We start from the raw sequence: 16,558 nt of genomic DNA on the forward strand, positions 1-16,558 counted from the left end.
CTGTGTTTCCACATTAGTAGTGTTAAAAGGCTCAAGAAAATGTGTAGCTAGTAACACACTGTCAGCCCTTGCTGTCCTTAGTGGTATATATTCAGAGTTATCATTACTCAAGGGGACAATGACTATACTCTCTAGAAATCTAACATCAGCTCAGACTCATGACACAATGCTTCTCCCTATGTTGGTTTTTGCTGTCCCATGTTCTACATCAGGGGTCTACCTTTTTGAGATCGCTTTTTAAATGTAAGTGCAATCCAAGGTCTACCTCAGATACAAATACCCTTGTCCCACCTCCTTCCTGCACCTTCTCTAAGACCCTGCCCCGCTCACTCCATCCTCCCTCTCTTGCCCATCCTCACTCACTTTCGCCAGGCTGGGGCAGATGGTTGGAGTGCAGGCTCCGGTCTTGGATTAAGGGATCTGGAATGTGAGAGAGGCTCTGAGCTGCTCTTGGGGCAGGAAGGGGTTCTAGGTGCAGGCTCTGGGATGGCATTTGGATGCAGGGATATACCTATTTCATAGAACTGGAAGGAACCTTGAGAGGTCATCAAGTCTAGTCCCCTGCCCTCAGGACTCGAGCCTAGGGCAGAGCCTTGGGGTACAAGAGGGGGTTCACGACTGGGGTAGGAGTTTGGGATGTGAGCTGCAGATGGGCACTGCTCGTGGCTCCTGGTTGGTGGGGCTGTGGCTCTGAACCACTCCCAAAAGCAGCCAGCAAGCTCCCTCCCAAGTCCTGTTGTGCCCCCTCTCTGCTCTGTGGAGATAGGATGAGAGTGGGCACCCTGACATCAGTGCGCTCTCGCTCCCCTGCCCTGCACAGAGAGCAGGAGGATCCCAGAGGGAGGGGCAGCTCCAAGGCAAAGGGCAGGAGATGAGCAGCAGTGGGGAGAGAGGCAGCTGAAGGTGCTGGCACTTGATAGCCTCCTGGCCAAACCAGTAAGAATCATCTGACAGGCTCCAAGATCTACCAATAGATCCCGATCAACTGGTTGGTCCCCACTGCTCTACATTGCCCTGTGGGAGAACTCCCCCATCCTTCCTCACGGGGACACTTTCTGGGGTTCCATGACAGCTGACTTTCCCTTGGCTGTCTCACCCGCTCCAGAATTTGATCATGTATTTCCATATATTGAACATGCACAGAGGGGTCCAGATTCAGAGCTAGGTTTAGATCTAGCCATGTGCATCTCAACAAACACGTGGCAGAAATGGATTCTTGCCCCATGCGCTGTCTCTTGCTGCATCTTAGATACCCAACGCCGAGGCTGCCCGATGAATCTCCCTGCAAATGTACGTGACGTGTCAGACGCAGCTGGGCAAGGTCAGAGTGAAGTAGGATTCCTCAAGATAAAGCCACAAACTAGTATTTTGAAAATGAAAATTGGCTAATTGTGCAAGTGTAACGTGTGGAACAACAGGAAGAGGGATTTCTGTTCAGGTGAGCTGGTGCTCAGGCAGTTCTCTGAAGCCAGCGTCTTAAGAGCCTCTGTGGCTTGAGTCTGTCGACCCGGTTGAAATCTTACCCTGAGATGGGATGGAGGCTCTATCGCTTGTGAGTCTTGCGGTAGGAGAGAACTCGGAGCAAGTAAGCCCTTTGGTCTATTCACACAGCTTGGTCTCCAGCACCTCTGCAGACAGAGATTCCTGGTACTGCATTTACCTCTTGAGTCATGCGCACGGGCCCTGTGAGCCAGCAGAAAGGTCTGGCTGTGTGTTGAATGTGGTTTTGAAGATCCATTTACCTGTGGGCATCACATTGCCGTGGAATCGGTGTGGGGACCGCACTAGCCATTTGGCCCTGTTGGGATGAGTGAAAGCAGGAAAGGAAAGTAGCTTTGGTGACCCAGCAGGACAGACCGTGGCAGGATTGTTCCCTCTTTTATCGAATCCAGGACGGTTTTTGCCTCAAGGTCTGAGCCTTCCATGAATTCCCTCGTGAGACCCTTCCCTGATGCTCCAGTAGAATGAAATATTTTTACACCAAGCACTGAATTTTCCAGAGGAGTTGGAACAGCATAATATGAGTCTTCATGAGATGACCTCTCTAATGTGTCTGCAGAGGGGAAGAGCTGGTGCTCCCAGTAATCATGGGACGCTTCCCAGCCGAGAGAACTGATTGATCTAACTTCTCTCCATTTCTTCCCATTACCTTACTTCTACCCATTCCTTCCACTCTAAGCAGTTCCTCCCCCCAGATGTTTCAAGCCCTAAGAGAAATGTCTGCCAATCCCAGTGAAGATTCAAGCCAGACTGGCCATTTTCTCCCCACCCTTCTTAAAAACTTCTTAAGTCAAGGACAAGCATCCCTACAAATAAGGTAAACAGCTTCAATTTTATAACGTTTCCAAGCCCTGGATGCAAAGCCAAAAATAGAGCAGAAAAACTCCTTTGAATCGGCCCTCCCTTCTTTACAGCACACTGGCCTCTGAATGTTTCTCAGGGGAGGTGTGTTGTGCATTGTCAACTCAAGGTCGCTTTGTTTGAATGGGAGGTGCAGTCCTCCCCATACATAAGTGTTTCGAGGGATGCACTTAGTAACTCTAGCCTCGGAGGTTAGAGCTGCTCCGCGCCAGAACATGAAGCCCGTGCTAGGAGTCGCTTTGCAGTACCTGCTGCTGTTCCTCCCATCTGCTGCTGTGCCTAGGAAGAGAGGCATCGGGGGAGGACTCTGGCAGGCTGAAGAACTGGAAATAACCTTCCCGAAGGAGCTGGGAGAAAAGGAAGATGAGAGCACGTATGAGGGAGCAGAACCCAGCTTCGTGGCATTGACATCCAAGGCCACCGCTGTTCCTCATCCCCTCTTGAAGAGTGACCAGCCAGGAGATTATGCCAAGGGAGCAAAATGCCCCCAGCTCTTCCCCGAGGAGGCAGTTTCCCCAGTTGTGGGGTTAGAATCCAGCCTCCCTGCTTGGCTCCCTGACAGGCTGGAGGGGCCTGTGTGCACGATGAGAATGAGCAGGCGGTACGGCTTGGACCAGAGTCTTTTGGAAGTTGTGGGGGTCCTTACCAGCTACGAAAGCGATTTCCTGAAGCTGGTGAGACATGCCAGCTGGGATCAAGGCCAGCTGCAGACCTTTGGGATCTGTCCTGCCGGGGAGACCCATTCTGCTCTCCTGTCTCTGAAGCACATCCATGCCCACTTGGCTGAGCCAGGGGAGAGCAGGTTCCTGGTGCTGCATCTTGAGGAAGGTAAGTGCTTGGTTAAATCCTCGGAAGAGTCAGCCAAGAGAACCCTGTAGTGACTGGGGTTGAGAGAGATACTCAGATCCCATGGGAAGTGGGGCGTTACCAGGCAAATCCTGCTTTGCCACCAAAGATGGGGGTCGGTAGGAGACGAAACGGGGGAGAGGGACCAACTTCCCCGGAGAGTAGAAATAACCCACTCAGCATCATAAGCTTCCCATTCCGGTAGAGATCACCCCAATTCTGGTAGAGATCACCTTGTGCGTGTCCCTGTCCCCATCCATCCCTGGCAACATCCTGTTGGCCGCTGGGGCTCCCAGCATAGCTGGGTTAATGCTCTCCCCCTCGGCCCTTGCTGCACTCCTGGCTCACTCAGTCCTTCAATGCTTACAGTAAAATCCAAAGGCTAAGGTGAGACCCTGTTCTCTCTGTGGAAGAGAAAGGGTATATGTGGGTAACCGCGTTCGTCCCCGTTCTTAGCAGTGCCCTGGTTCATAGGGTGGCATAAAACCCTTGAGAAAGCTGATTGCTGAGAACAATTCCCTCTTGTTCTTTCCCCGCTGGTATTGGTCTCTTGCGTAATGTCTCCAGCCCTGTTCATGAAGCACATCAGAGCCCTTGCTGCCATGGGGAGCTTGCCTGTGTAGAAACCCTGCCGCATCTCCCTTGCAATAGACTGCATGAGGACTCGTGCAGACTCATGTGAATGGGTCGGTGCAGAAGTAGATAGCTTCATGCTTACCCTTGGGTGGGAATGGGGAAAGGGCAATGTTAAGCCGCAGGGGGGTGGCCTGGGACCATGTTCCCCCAGGGAGCCACGTCGGTGTCTGCGGGATCTCTTTCCAGCAGCGTTCTAGCACGGGCAGGGTTTGACCCTGCAGACAACTAGGTTAGTTACACTGGGTGAACCTTCTCCTCAGCCCCCTCCACCAGCGTATTTAAATATATAACACTTAGTGCTGGCTTGAGAGCCCTGGAGTGTGTGTGTGTGCGAGCACAGTCCTTTAGCGGCGCCGCGTCCCTTCGAGCAGCGGTGTGCTTGTGGCGGGGGTCGGTGGAATTCCTTGGTCTTCGTTACGCAGGGGTCTAGTGAGAGGATGTCAGTCTGGTTTTGAAATCGGTTGAGTCACACACAGCTGTCCCATCAGGGTCCCCCCGCTTTGCTTCACCAGGTTAGGGATGTTAAATTGTGGTGATCTGGCTCCTCGTGTGGTCGATAATGACACGACTAGTCGACGGGCTGCTCTGCAGAGCCACGGCAAGGGGAGCTCCAGGAGCTGGCTCAAATGGGGACTCGGCAGTCCTGGCTCGTGCTGGCTCTGGGAGATGCCCACGCTGCAGCTCTGCATTTGAAATGTAGTGAGAGCTGCCTTTAAAATGCGGAGGCGCAGCCTCCCAGACCCGCACGAGCCAGGACTGCTCATTCCCGGCTTGCACGGAGTCCAGCAGCGCTTGTTCGCAGTGTCCAGCTCAGTCTGCTGTGAACAGGGGGCTGCTTGGTGGCAGCAGCCCCTGTCCACCAGGGCGGGGGCCCAGCTCCCTGCTGGGGCTCCTGCGGACAGGGGCTGCTCCCCTTCTCCTCTTCCCCACTGCCTCTGATGGGAGCAGCGGGTGGGAGGAGGTGGCACCGTGGAGACATGCTGAGGGAACCAGCTTTTAAACCAGCTTCTCCTAGCACTGGCTTCTGCCCCCCCGCTGCCTGTCAGAGGCAGCAACCTGGCGGGGAGGGGAAGCATGTAGTCGATACTCCAGTCGACTCCTCACTAACATCCCTACCCCGGGTCTGGGGTGGAATCGAGTCCAAGTCTGAAAAGGGAATTCAGTCTCCCAAGTTTTTGGCCCCTCCGTACCAGGGTGGCCGGCTGAGAGCTGGGTTGCGTTCCTTGGATACCTGCCTCGGAGCAGACAGCAGCTGTTGAAATCTCTGTGACCGGGGCTGGATTTGAACCAGCAACACAGAGCCGCGTAGTGCTGTGCTTGTGCGGCAGGGCCCGGCACTCTCCTGGTGCTCCTAGGCAGGGCTTTGTGTGCTGCTGTTCTCAGACCCTTGGCGTGAGACACCGCACTATAACCCTGCTCCTAGGACGGTTTTATTGAATGTGCGTGGCTCTGGGTGAGCCGCTAGTTCAGGTCCAAGGAAGCTTCCCGGAGCCTGTGAAGTGGCAGACAACTTGAGTTGTTCACCATTTGTGTATTTTTGTAAGGAAATCAACTGTGCCCCTCAAATTAGCAGTATTATGTCTCCTAAGAATTCAGCCACATGTGCGGCACTGCGCGGGCATTTGCTAGTTCCGACTGTCACTGTACTGGAGTAATGCGAAGTGAGCAAGGGCGTTTTTGCCGAACCAGGCTTACTTACGGAGGCTGGTTGAAAGCGTGGTTGGAAAAGGTGCCCTATTCCAAGAGGCTGTGGTTTGCTGGGTTGAGCAGAGGCCTGGGGGTCAGGACCAGTTCAATTTAATCTTGACTCAGATGCCTCTCCTGAAGCACTGATCTCTCCCGGATCAATCACCACCCCCACCACTGAGGTCCTGGCCAGATTCGATGGTGCAAATCACTGAGCCCAAGCTGGTACCCGGAAAGGGAGGTGTCCCAAACCGGTGACTGTTTCTGAATGTCTTTGGTCTCAAGCTCTTTGAGACTCATTTTTCATATCTCTAAAATGGGAGCAAACCACAGAGCAGTCTCTGAGCATGAATTCCTCCCTGGGTTTTGAAGGAGTAAGGCTGCTGAGCAGTATCTTGTAAGGGAGCACTGCCTAGCTGCTACTGCAGAGACCTAGATGTCTGTAGTCCTGGATTCTGTTCCTGATTTTGTCATTCCCTCGCTATTTATTGTTTGTTTTATAGTAACCCCTGAGAGCGACCGTTATGGACGTGGGGCCCCCCTTAAGCTAGGCGCTGTTGAAACAGGTGGTCTGTGTCCTACAGCGCTTTGTGAACTGGGGCGAGTCGAAGCCCTCTCTCTGTGCCTCAGTTTCCCCATTTGTGAAATGAGGATGATTCTGCTTCCATCGCAGTGGAGGAGGGTGCTCTGCTTGTTCAAGTTGACAGCCGTCTCTGGGCCTGTGCCTGGCTTGGACATCCGCCAGGTTCTGCTCGGGTAGAGACTGGGAAGGGACGTCTAAGATCTCCTGCTTAAACAGCTGTCAACTCCTGCCCATTAGTCTGACTGGCTCCATGCTGAGGCATGTCTTTCTCTCCTTGTACTTTGCCTTCAGGCTCTTGGGAGCATCATTTCACTCTGTTCTGTGCAGATAGACAGCCCAGCGCGTTCCCAGAGTAAGCAGCGGTCTCGTGCTGCCCCCTAAGTACCCACCTCCCCGCCAAACCACCTCAGCAGGGCCTATGGGCTGCAGCTATCTCTCCGGCCCAGCCCTCCTCCTCTCCCCTAAGATGGCTGGCAAAACAGATGTTGATAGATCTCACTGGGTGGCCACCTGTGCCATAGACCAGTGGTGGGTAATCCGTGGCTGGCGGGCCCCATGCAGCTCATCAGGGTTCTGGGTGTGGCCTGAGACGTTTTGTTCACTGCTGCCCACGCTTAGGGTTGCCAGAGTCGGCCAGTTTCTGTCCGCGTAGGTTTTTGTCCTACGGGTATTACTAGTGACACACACGTCCAGCCAGGGCATGTGCTGATCGCACACCACGTTGGCTGTGACAGCCGGTCGCTCCCTCGGCAGCCCATCCCAGAGCGGTGGCAGGTCAGTCGGCACCCCGGCCTGTGCTGCAGCAGCGCTTTGACCGGATGCAGAGGGAGCACACGGCTCCCCTAGTCTAGGGACGCAAGCGCGGTTGGCAAAGGTGCCCTGTCCCAAGTAGGGATGGTAAATTGAGATTAACGGGCTAATCCTACTATTTGATTAGTTGATAAGGGCATCTCCACCTCCCCAGGGCTGTTGCTACACTTCAAAGGCGAAAGCGCTGGGAGCCGGGGATCAGCGGGGGAGTCCCCGGCCTGCACGTGTGTTTCAAAGTGGCAGCGCCTCATGGAGCCCAGAGTCTGCTGGTTTGAAGCATCCCCTCCTCTCTCCCCCCTGCCTTGCTGCCTCTTTCTGGCAGGCAGCAAGGGAGGGGGAAGCGACTAGTCGCCTAGCCTGTGGACTGTCTGATAAGCATTTGCTAGTGGGCTAGTCGACTAGCCCTTCCCACCCAGTCCCAAGGGACTGCGTTGGGACTCTTGGGCCCGTTGAGATGGCGGGCTGCGCACGTAGCCCATTCGCTAGCCTAGCTTGCCCATGGTGGCACTGGGGCCATCAAATAGCACAAGCAATCAGTGGAGACTAATTTACACGCCGACACCCAGGCATTCCGGTAGTGCCTCTGAATCAGTGAATTGGTGCTAGCGGCCAGTGGGGCTGTCAGGCCACCCAGGATCTGCATGTTTTCTAATCAGAGCAGCTCAGGTTTTGCCTTCCCAGCATCTGTTGTTTGAGCGCACCCAGCCTGCCCCTCATCCACAGCCCTGGGCCTGAGAGCTGGGCAAGGTGGATCAGTGCTGTTTCCCCCTCCCCTCGGAGGGGTCACTGGTCGGTGGTGGGGGTGAGGCTGGGACGCAGGCGCCCTGGATCCCTGCCCCATTGCTGCCCCACCAGGCGGGCCCCACATCTGCCCAGGGCCTCGTTGCGTGTCCTCAGTCAGTGCCCACGTGTGCAGCTCCGGGTGGTCGTGACTGTGACGGACTGGGCCGAGTCTGGGCACAGCTGAGGGCGTCCGCTCAAGGCAAATTGCTCAAATCCGGGGCTCCTTACAGCCCCCAGACTGGAGACCTCCCCAAACAGGCCACACACCAGTCCCACAGAGCGCTTCAGCAGCCTGCCTGAAGCCTCACGAGCAAAACCCCTCCACCACCCCAGCAATATCCGTGCCCCAGATGGACCCGGGCCTCATACACGGGTGGGGGGTCTTAGCACCCAATCCCACCTACCCCGAACAAGTTCTGTCCGGTTCCAAGAAACCAGCCACAGGTCCCTGGTCAATTTACTCTCTGGATCTTACCCACAAATCACGCTGGGCCAATCCTTTAGCATCTAACATCTAAAGGTTTATTACTACAATAAAGAAAAGCATGAGAGTAAGGTTGTTAAAGTATAGTACGTTACATGCACCGAATCTCCCAGTTCTCGATGCAGGCTCTAGCAGAGATGTTACAGCTGCTGACGTAAAAGTCCTTGTTGCGCATCCTAGGATCAGGATGGGTCCACAGTTCTTTCCGGCTCTTCGATCCCTGCACTGCTGCCTCTGGGATGAAGTGCTGAGCTGAGTACCAAGATGGAGTCAGCCACATGGCCTATTTATCCCTCCTTCCTGGTCTCTTCTGGGCTACAGCAGGTCACCTGGCCCATGGCCTATCCCTGTGTTCCCTGCTGGTAGCCCCTAGGTGTGTCCTTGGCCTATAGAGGGCTATTGTTCCAGAGCTTTGCTCGTTAGCATGTCCATAGGCTGAGCTGCTTTGCCCATAGTTCAACCACATAGAGAAACATTTGGTATCCACACAAAGTCCATGCTTCTAACTTCACGTACCGAGATTATCCAATCACATGAATAGCGCATATGGAATCAGAAGAAAGGCTTCTATTTGACACCTCACATGGCCCCCCTTTGTGCCACTTCTGGGGCCAACACCCCCCCATGGGTGCAGCAGTGATCTGGCTACTCCCCTCAAAATCCAGTAATGTGACAGCGACTCATCCCTGGCCAGTGGGAGCCTGCCCTGCCAGACACCAGCTCATGGAGTTGGTGGGCCTGCTAGAAACAGGGGCTGGGTGAAAGGAGAAAGCCTTTGGCAAAGTGCCCTGGCTCGACAGATGTCTGGTCTGACCCGGCATGGCGGGCCTCCCTCCTGCTCCCGGCCTCTGAACAGGTGGTAGCTTCTAATCCAGGATGTGCGTTTTGCCAGGACTCTGGTTATCACTGGGCTGAGCGGTTCACCTTGCTCGGTGGCTTGGAGCCACGTCCCATTACTGCCCCCCGCCCCAGGAACTTCCTAAAGAAATAAATCCGTGGTGAGCCCCACCACGGCAGGGCCTCCCGCTCCTCTGAGAACAGCTGGTCACCGGAAGAGCTGCTGCCAGAGAATGCATCTGTGATGTCCTCCAAGTGCTTTATCCCGTATCCTTGAAAGCCATCCTGCTGTGACTGACTTCAAGAGGCCACACACGTCCGCAGATGCTGCTCTGGGTGTGGAGAGCCCGCTCTGGAGGGGCACCCGGGGTCCATCTTGCAGCCGGAGGAGCGAGGGCCTAGAAAAACTAGACCAACCAGAGTTCGAAGCGGGAGAAGGTTGTAGTGAACTGGGGGCAAGTGTCAGAGCCCTCTGCCCCCGGTGGGATGGGGCCTGCTGGGTGCTAGAGCCCGCAGAAATAACATCCCTTCTAAGGGGCTGGGGCTGGGCTTTTGAAGCAGGAGGATCTGGACCCAGGGTCGGCACCACCAGGCTGCCCGACGGGCATGTGCTGCATGAGGGACATTGGGCAGAGGCGGAGGGGAGGGATGTCGCCGTCATTCCATTTCCTGAAAAATTATCCCACGAACCTCAACATTTCTGCCAGGACACTTGGGTCTGGGACCAGGCACGCTGCCGACCCCGATCTGGGAGAGGAGTGTCGGGAGCATGGGGGCAGCCATGCCAGGCCCATTGGCGGGCTCCCCGCTGCGCCCGGGGACAAAAGGAATTGGCAGGAGGCGGCAGTGTGTAGAAACATGGCGGGGGGGGGGGGGGGTGGTGACGTGGCTCCTGGCCTGATCGTGCCTTGGAGAAGGACCGTGGGGGAGGAGAAATGCCGTGGACAGGGCAGCAGGAGCAACTCGGGGCTGGGGCAGATCCCTCTGGGACTGCTGCACCCAAAGGACCTGCCACTTCAGACCGGGGATCTAGTCAGTTCATTCTCCTGTCTCCAGCAGTGGCCCAGCACCGCCGTGTCGGGGAAAGGGGTGCTCATTTAAGCAGGAAGTGGTGCTAGAATAACCTTCCTGTGGTGGAAATTTCTTTGCACTCCTTGGCACTTACCCATTGTCTGATGCCCTGCACCAAGGAAGTTTAATAACTCTGCTTTTGTTTGTAGCTAGTGGATCCCTCAGCTATTATGCTGGTTTGCCTGATCCCTTTGTTTTATGTCTCTTGAAATGCTTGGGCCTCTGGTGTCTTGTGTCCAGGAGTTCCACAGGCTAGCTGCATGTGAAGAGTGTTTCTCTTTACCAGCCAGAGTCACGCTGTTTGTGTGGGCCCTTCTCCACAGTGACGTGGGATGCTGAGACGAAGCTCAGGTTTACGCTGGCTCTTCAAGAGGAGGTGGGGCGGTCGTTTGGAGAGGTCCAATCTGCCTTGCTGGTATTTTATCTGGGAAGCAGGGAAAGCAAAGCAAGAGAGACGCTCCTGGCCGCAGGAGATGGGCTGCTCCAGAAGCAGGTAAGCAGTTGGCAAAGGCTGGCTTTCTGTCTCTGTTCGTGGCTGCTACCTGCAGAGCCGAGCATGCCCCTGCCCCGTGGCTCCCCGCCCCCCAGCATCCTTGTCCTAGATCTCTAACAGGGCTCAGTCTCTCTGTCCCAGTCAATCCTTGGCCGGGCTGCTGCTAGCAAGGAGGCCAAGCAGCACCGGCCATGGTGGGGTGTTTTTGCAGCATAGGTCCCCAGCTAGCTGGGCGCCAAATCTAACCACGATTCTATACCAGGGCTCTGGCCTCTGGTGCCAAATGTAGCTGTGTAGACATGCAGGCTCTGAAGGGGGTGTGTGCGTGTGCATGCGTCCCTGAGCCGCAACGTCTACGCAGCTGTCTTCAGTGTGCGAGCAGGAGCCCCGCGTGCCGGAGGCTGTAGAACTGGGTTCAGACTCGGGCTGCCGCTTGCAGGGCGGGTGTACCCGAGAGTGACTTTCCCCTCATCCGGCCCGTCTCCGGCGGGAAGAGCCCGAGGGCCAGATTCTGCCCTCGGTGACAACCGGCTTGGACAGGAGATGCCCAAGCCTACGTCTGGCTGGGCGAGGGGAATGTAGTGAATGGTGCCCGGGAAGGGCTGGACTCCAGTGCCCCCTCCTGGAACAGGGCGGCCTTGCAGCGCTAATGGGAACAGGCTCTGGGCTCTGTCTCACCCAGGGAGCAGAGGCATTTTAACTGTTGCTTTTCAGAGCGGAAGTGCCCCTGGAGGGCTGGATTTCCAAGCTTTCAGCTGTCCCTGGCCAGATTGTTCAAGTCCTTTCCATGGAGCAGTTCTGCAGCAGCAGGGTGGAATGGGACAGCTCTTCCCCCCTCCCCCCAACACACCTTTGTATGTCTGTCCCCAGGAGACGCTTTATGTCCCTGGCCCAACCGAGGCTGCCACAGCTAACCCCACTGCAGCAGAGTGAGCCTGGGGCTAGGTTGCAGCCCCGACGTGTGCACCGAGCGGGTTTGAGGCCGCCCCCTTGCGTGGGAATAAATGCAGCAATGCCGATGACGTTGCTCCTGTGCTCAGACAAAGCTGCCTCTGGCGAGGGCCTTTCGCCCTGCCTTGGGGAAGGCGTTAACCCTCCGGCCTTCCCCCGTTGGTGGGAGCGTGGTCTCTTGGGGCGTACCGGAGCACTGCTCAGGCTCCTCCTGCACGAGCTGCCCGTGGCTGGAGGGAAGCGGCTGCTCCTCCGTCAGCTGCACGGGGGGGATCCTTGTGATGTTCCTCGTCCCTTACAGCCGAGCTAGGAGGGCTGAGGGGTGGAGAGCGGCCCCTGGGTCGGCAGGGCCTGGAACCGGTCTGCTAGCTGCTCGACGGCTGGGGTGCAGTGAGCATGCTGAAGATATGGAGCCCCCCGGGCGGTGGGGGCGAGGGAGGGCCAAATTCCCCCGATCCCCTCCTGCTCCATAACAATCCCCGTCTGTATTCAGGAATCTCCGAGGGGTCGCCGGGTTAGTATGTAACTTTAAAAACGAGTGGTCCTGCGGCACCTTAGAGGCAAACCAAAATACATCCAGTCATGCGCGTTCGTGGCAAAGCCCACTTGCTCAGATGAATTGGAGCGGAAATAACAGAAACCAAGCGACGTATCGAACCGCAGGAGAAACGCGTCGATTGTAGGACCATGTTAACAAGGCTAATGAAGTGGGCTGGACGTGTCCCATTCGTAGCTTTTGAAGTGAAAATGTGGATGAGAAAGGCAGGAGAAGTTGGCTTTGTAGTGGGCAGGCCAGTTAATGTCTTTATTCAAGCCCAGGGTGACAGTGTGAAACTTGGAGATGAATTCCATGTAAAGATTCATGCTCAGCTGCTTGGGCTCTGCAGGCCGGTCCCCATGGCACAGTCTGGGCCTGCCAGTCTCCTGTCTTGCTATCCGGGGAGAGCCAGGCGGGGAGGGGTTTGCATGCAAAGGGTCATTCCCATCTGCTCACCGGGCTTCTGCTGTGTCTGCAGGCTCTCTGCCTCTCCAGGGCCACCCGGTACCTGCTGCTCCGGGCCTTGGTGACGCCTGCCACACGCACACCCAGGCAGCTCAGCTTCCACGTTTCCTTGGCAATCAGGCGTCATGGCGATGGAGGTACAGCTGTTAAGGGGGCGGCCGAGAGGTCTCTGGTGGCAGCTTTTCCTAGAGGGGCCAGGGGGCCCGAAGCTCTTTGGGGTCTCAAGCATCAGTGGGGGAGGGCTGAGTTAGCGCCCCATGTGCAACCACAGTGGGGTTACTGGCGCAGGCAGGAGAAGGCTAGCGCAGGGGGTTGGCAGCAGTTCTGTCCAGGCCTTGGGGGACCTGTGGGAAGCCCCATTATTTTCATCCCTATCTGTCACTGTGGGCTCCACTCCAGGGGCCGGGAAGGTATCCGGGGAGGGCTCCAAGCCCTGAGTGGGAACGGGTATCTTGCTGCTACTGAGTATTGTGTCCAGTTCTGGGCCCCCCACTACCAAGAGGATGTGGACGCATTGGTGAGGGTCCAGTGGAGGCAACACAAACGATGAGGAGGCTGGAGCACATGACCTACGAGGGGAGGCTGAGGGATTTGGGCTTGTTCAGTCTGCAGAAGAGCAGAGTGAGGGGGGATTTGAGGAAGAGGGTTCCAAAGAGGATGGCGAGGGGCTGTTCTCAGTGGGGGCAGAACGAGGAGCAATGGGTTCGTGTTACAGTGGGGAGGTCCAGGTTGGACATTAGGAAAATCGATTTCCCTAGGAGGGTGGGGAAGCGCTGGGCTGGGCTCCCTAGGGTGGGGGTGGACTCTCCATCCCTAGAGGTTTCTAAGTCTCAACTTGACCAAGCCCTGGCTTGGTTGATTGTCGGGATTGGTCCTGCCTTGGGCAGGGGGCTGGACTTGATGACTCCTGAGGTCTCTTCCAGCTCTCTGATTCTATGATCCCCCTTCTCCATCCTCTCCGCTCCCCGCCAGGCCCCCTCCTGCCGACCTCGGAGGTCCAGCGGCTCCTCTTTGGCGCCGACGAGAAGTGTTTCACCAGGATGACTCCAGCCTTGCTCTTGCTGGCGAAGCCGCGATGCGAAGGCATCACAGGGCTCCCCTCATCCTTTCTCCCGGCCCGGGGGGTGTTGGAGACGGCCCCTTTCCCGCAGCCCAGGTGCGTAGGGGAACGGAGGGGGGGGAAGCGCCTGCCACGCCACGGGAGGTGAGGCCCAACGCCCTGCAGCTCAGCCTGCCCACGGGTGCGACACCCCGATAACGGGGTGTCCGTGTGCGGGCTCACGGGCTAGAACGAAGGCCGAGTCTCTGCTGTCGGCGTGGGGGGGGGCGCAGGACCAGGCTGTGTCTTGCATGGCAGACGGGCCCTTTCTGGACTCTTCTCCAGGTCCCTGGCTGCTTTGGGGGCAGCCCAGTCACGTGCCGAGGGCGCGGTAGAGATGGGGAGGATGCAGCAGAGGCAGGTGACGTGGGGAAGGGGCGGCCCCTGGTCTGAGCGCAGCGTGTTCCCCTCGAAGCTAGTGAAGTTCAATTTAGTTGAATCGATTAGTCGATACGCAGGGGAACTGCAGCGGGGTTAGCTCCCGGCTCGGCAGCCAGCCCCACTGCGCCTCCGCCTGTCGCTCTTCGTGCATTTAAACGGCTAAAGCGCAGCAGGAGGGACCCTGCGCGAGCCAGGAATCAGCTGCCCGGCTCACGCTGGGTCTCCTCCCTCCCCCCAGCTGCGCTTTTGATTGTTAAATGTATTAAGAGCCGGCATTTAAAAAGCAGAGGGAGCAGCGTCTGAGGCGGGGCGAGCCGGGAATCGGCTGACGTCTCGTCGCCCTGCCTCCCCCACAGTGCTGGGGGGAAGCGGCTTTTAAGGGAGGGACTCACGCGGCTGCACCTGCTCTGAGCCCTCCCTGTCCCGGCGGCTGCCAACAGGACACCGAGCCACTCGGGCTCCAGCCTCACGGCGTCCCTGGGTTGGGAGCAACGGTCCCTCTCACTTTTTCCATCCGCATGTGGAATACATTTTGTCTCATGCACCGAGGCAGGGGTGGGTGTGCACCACACATAGAAACATGCTGCCGGCTGTGGGTGCTCTGGTCACCAGCTGGGCGGCATGTGACTGCCTCCTGGGGGGCTGCCCAAGCGCCCAGCTTAGAGGGACCGTTGGTTGGGGGCTCTCTCCAGTGCAGAGCCTGGCAGGGGGCTGGCCAGGCAGACTGTGCTCTGCAGGGCGCTGGGTTAGGGGCTGAGCCCCGACCGTATCGTGCAACACAACTGGGGTGTGGAATGCCAGGCCCTGCGGTGAGTGTGTGTGTGGTGGCTGGGGGGGGGCTAGGTCCCAGGGGAGGGGAGTAGAGTCTATTTTGGGGATGGGGCCCGGGCCCTATGGGGGAGTAGCCGTGGCTGGGCCCTTGGTGACACTCGGTGCCTTCCTGGCAGCTCGCCCCCCGCCAGCAACGCCGAGGAACCAGCCCCTAACGCCACTGCCAGCCAGGCCGCCGCGTCCTCCCCGGCCCCCGACAGCCGCGACCAGTTCCTGAGCAGCCTGACCCAGTTCGTCAGCAAAGTCCTGAGCCCCTCGGGGGAGCCCGCGGCGGCCTCCGCGCCCCACCACTGGCTGGACTTCAAGGCGATGGAGACGCTGCCGCACCAGCTGGTCAACCTGTCGGAGCGGGCGGCCCTGGAGCGGCTGGTGCAGTCGGACAAGCCGCTGGTGCTCCTCTTCCCCCAGAACAGCCAGGCCCTGCTGGAGCAGCAATTTGGGCACTGGCGGCTGGAAGGCAGCCTGCTGCAGCGCCTGCTGGAGAAGCTCCAGGCTGTCATCCAGGAGCTGAGGGAGATCCCGGCCTTTCAGGCCCAGCTGGAGCTGTTCCAGCACCTCCTGGCCCTCTGCTATTACCCGCCGGGCGCGGGCGGCAGCGACCCCGCGCAGCCGCCCCCCAGCCCCCGCCAGCTGCGCACGCTGCTGCTGCTCAAAGCCCTGCAGACGGTGCGGGCCCACTGGCAGGAGAAGAGGAAGGTGTCGCGGCAGAACCGCAGCGCCGGGCCCCAGGCCTACTGCCGCCTGCAGGAGCTGATGATCGACCTGCACTACGACAAGTTCGTCATCCTCCCGGACAAGTACATGGCCAACAACTGCGAGGGCCCCTGCCGGCGCCCGCTCTCCACCCGCATCCCCGACTACTCCTCCCACTCGGTGCTGCTGGTGGACATGCAGGAGCGGGGGGCCCCGCTGCAGCGCAGACCCTGCTGCGTGCCCGTCAAGTACTCCGACAAGGAGATCATCTGCATGACGGCCGAGGGCGTCCAGGTCACCACCTTCCCCAACATGGTGGCAGAGGAGTGCGGCTGTCGGTAGGGCGCCCAGCCTGTCCCGACGCTCCCTGCCGGCCTGGGGCGCCTGGAGAGGGGCTGTGGGCTCTCCAGCTGCCTTTCCCCCAACGTGCTGGCTCGTTGCCTCCCTCTCGCTGGGCCTGGTGCTCCGGGAAACTGAGCACAGCCCCAGGCTTCTGCCCCCGGCACCGTGACGGCAGCAGGGCCTGCGCCTGGAGCTCCCAGTGCAGCCATGGGCCAAATCTGACCCCCTCTGGCTCTGCTGGATGTGAGGGACGGTGTTGGCAGCAGCACCCCAGCCTCTCCCTGCCTAATGCTGGTATGGGCAGTTATTTATCGACAGTGTCAGGGTTTCTGCCTCGCTCTTCAGTCCTGGGGGCCAGTCCGGAAGGGGCGGGTCTGTCTCCGCAGCAGGCAGGAGCAGGATGCAAACCTGCCCGTGCCCCTGAGGATGCCGTGGGTGCCACGCAGGCCACTTCATGGCGGAAGCAGAGATTCCAGTCCTGCGCGGAGGCAGCGGAGGGAGCTGGAGTGAGAGTCCGGGGCTGGCAGGGCAGAGGGTAGAGCACAGGGCAGAGGCCTGTGGAAGGCAGGAAGATCAGGCTGGTGGAGCAGGGGCGTGGCGCGTTGGCAGGGCAGGGGGTGACAGGGCAGGGGCGTGGCGCGTTGGCAGGGCAGGGGCGTGGCGCGTTG

General features: G+C 58.2%; 1 protein-coding gene across 1 annotated transcript; it reads left to right on the top strand.

Annotated features, from left to right (window-relative positions):
• The first annotated feature begins 81 nt into the window (after window positions 1–81).
• On the top strand, window positions 82–16,548 carry AMH (anti-Mullerian hormone). The gene is made up of 5 exons (XM_075903200.2): window positions 82–3,189; window positions 10,421–10,590; window positions 12,558–12,681; window positions 13,517–13,700; window positions 14,972–16,548. The coding sequence occupies exons 1-5, from the start codon at window positions 2,526–2,528 to the stop codon at window positions 15,888–15,890; spliced, it is 2,061 nt and encodes a 686-aa protein (XP_075759315.2). The 5' UTR covers window positions 82–2,525; the 3' UTR covers window positions 15,891–16,548.
• Window positions 16,549–16,558: the final 10 nt, after the last annotated feature.

The sequence above is a fragment of the Pelodiscus sinensis genome, chromosome 32, assembly GCF_052426305.1.
Source record: "Pelodiscus sinensis isolate ZL-2025 chromosome 32, ASM5242630v1, whole genome shotgun sequence".
In the NCBI taxonomy this organism is placed as follows: Eukaryota; Metazoa; Chordata; order Testudines; family Trionychidae; genus Pelodiscus; species Pelodiscus sinensis.

What these genes read in the sequence shown, in the direction of transcription:
- AMH (XM_075903200.2), top strand. Translation starts at nt 2,526, where the DNA reads ATGCACTTAGTAACTCTAGCCTCGGAGGTTAGAGCTGCTCCGCGCCAG. An exon ending in CAGGCGTCATGGCGATGGAG is followed by an intron (nt 12,682 to 13,516) that starts GTACAGCTGTTA and finishes GCTCCCCGCCAG; the next exon opens with GCCCCCTCCTGCCGACCTCG. An exon ending in GCCCCTTTCCCGCAGCCCAG is followed by an intron (nt 13,701 to 14,971) that starts GTGCGTAGGGGA and finishes CCTTCCTGGCAG; the next exon opens with CTCGCCCCCCGCCAGCAACG.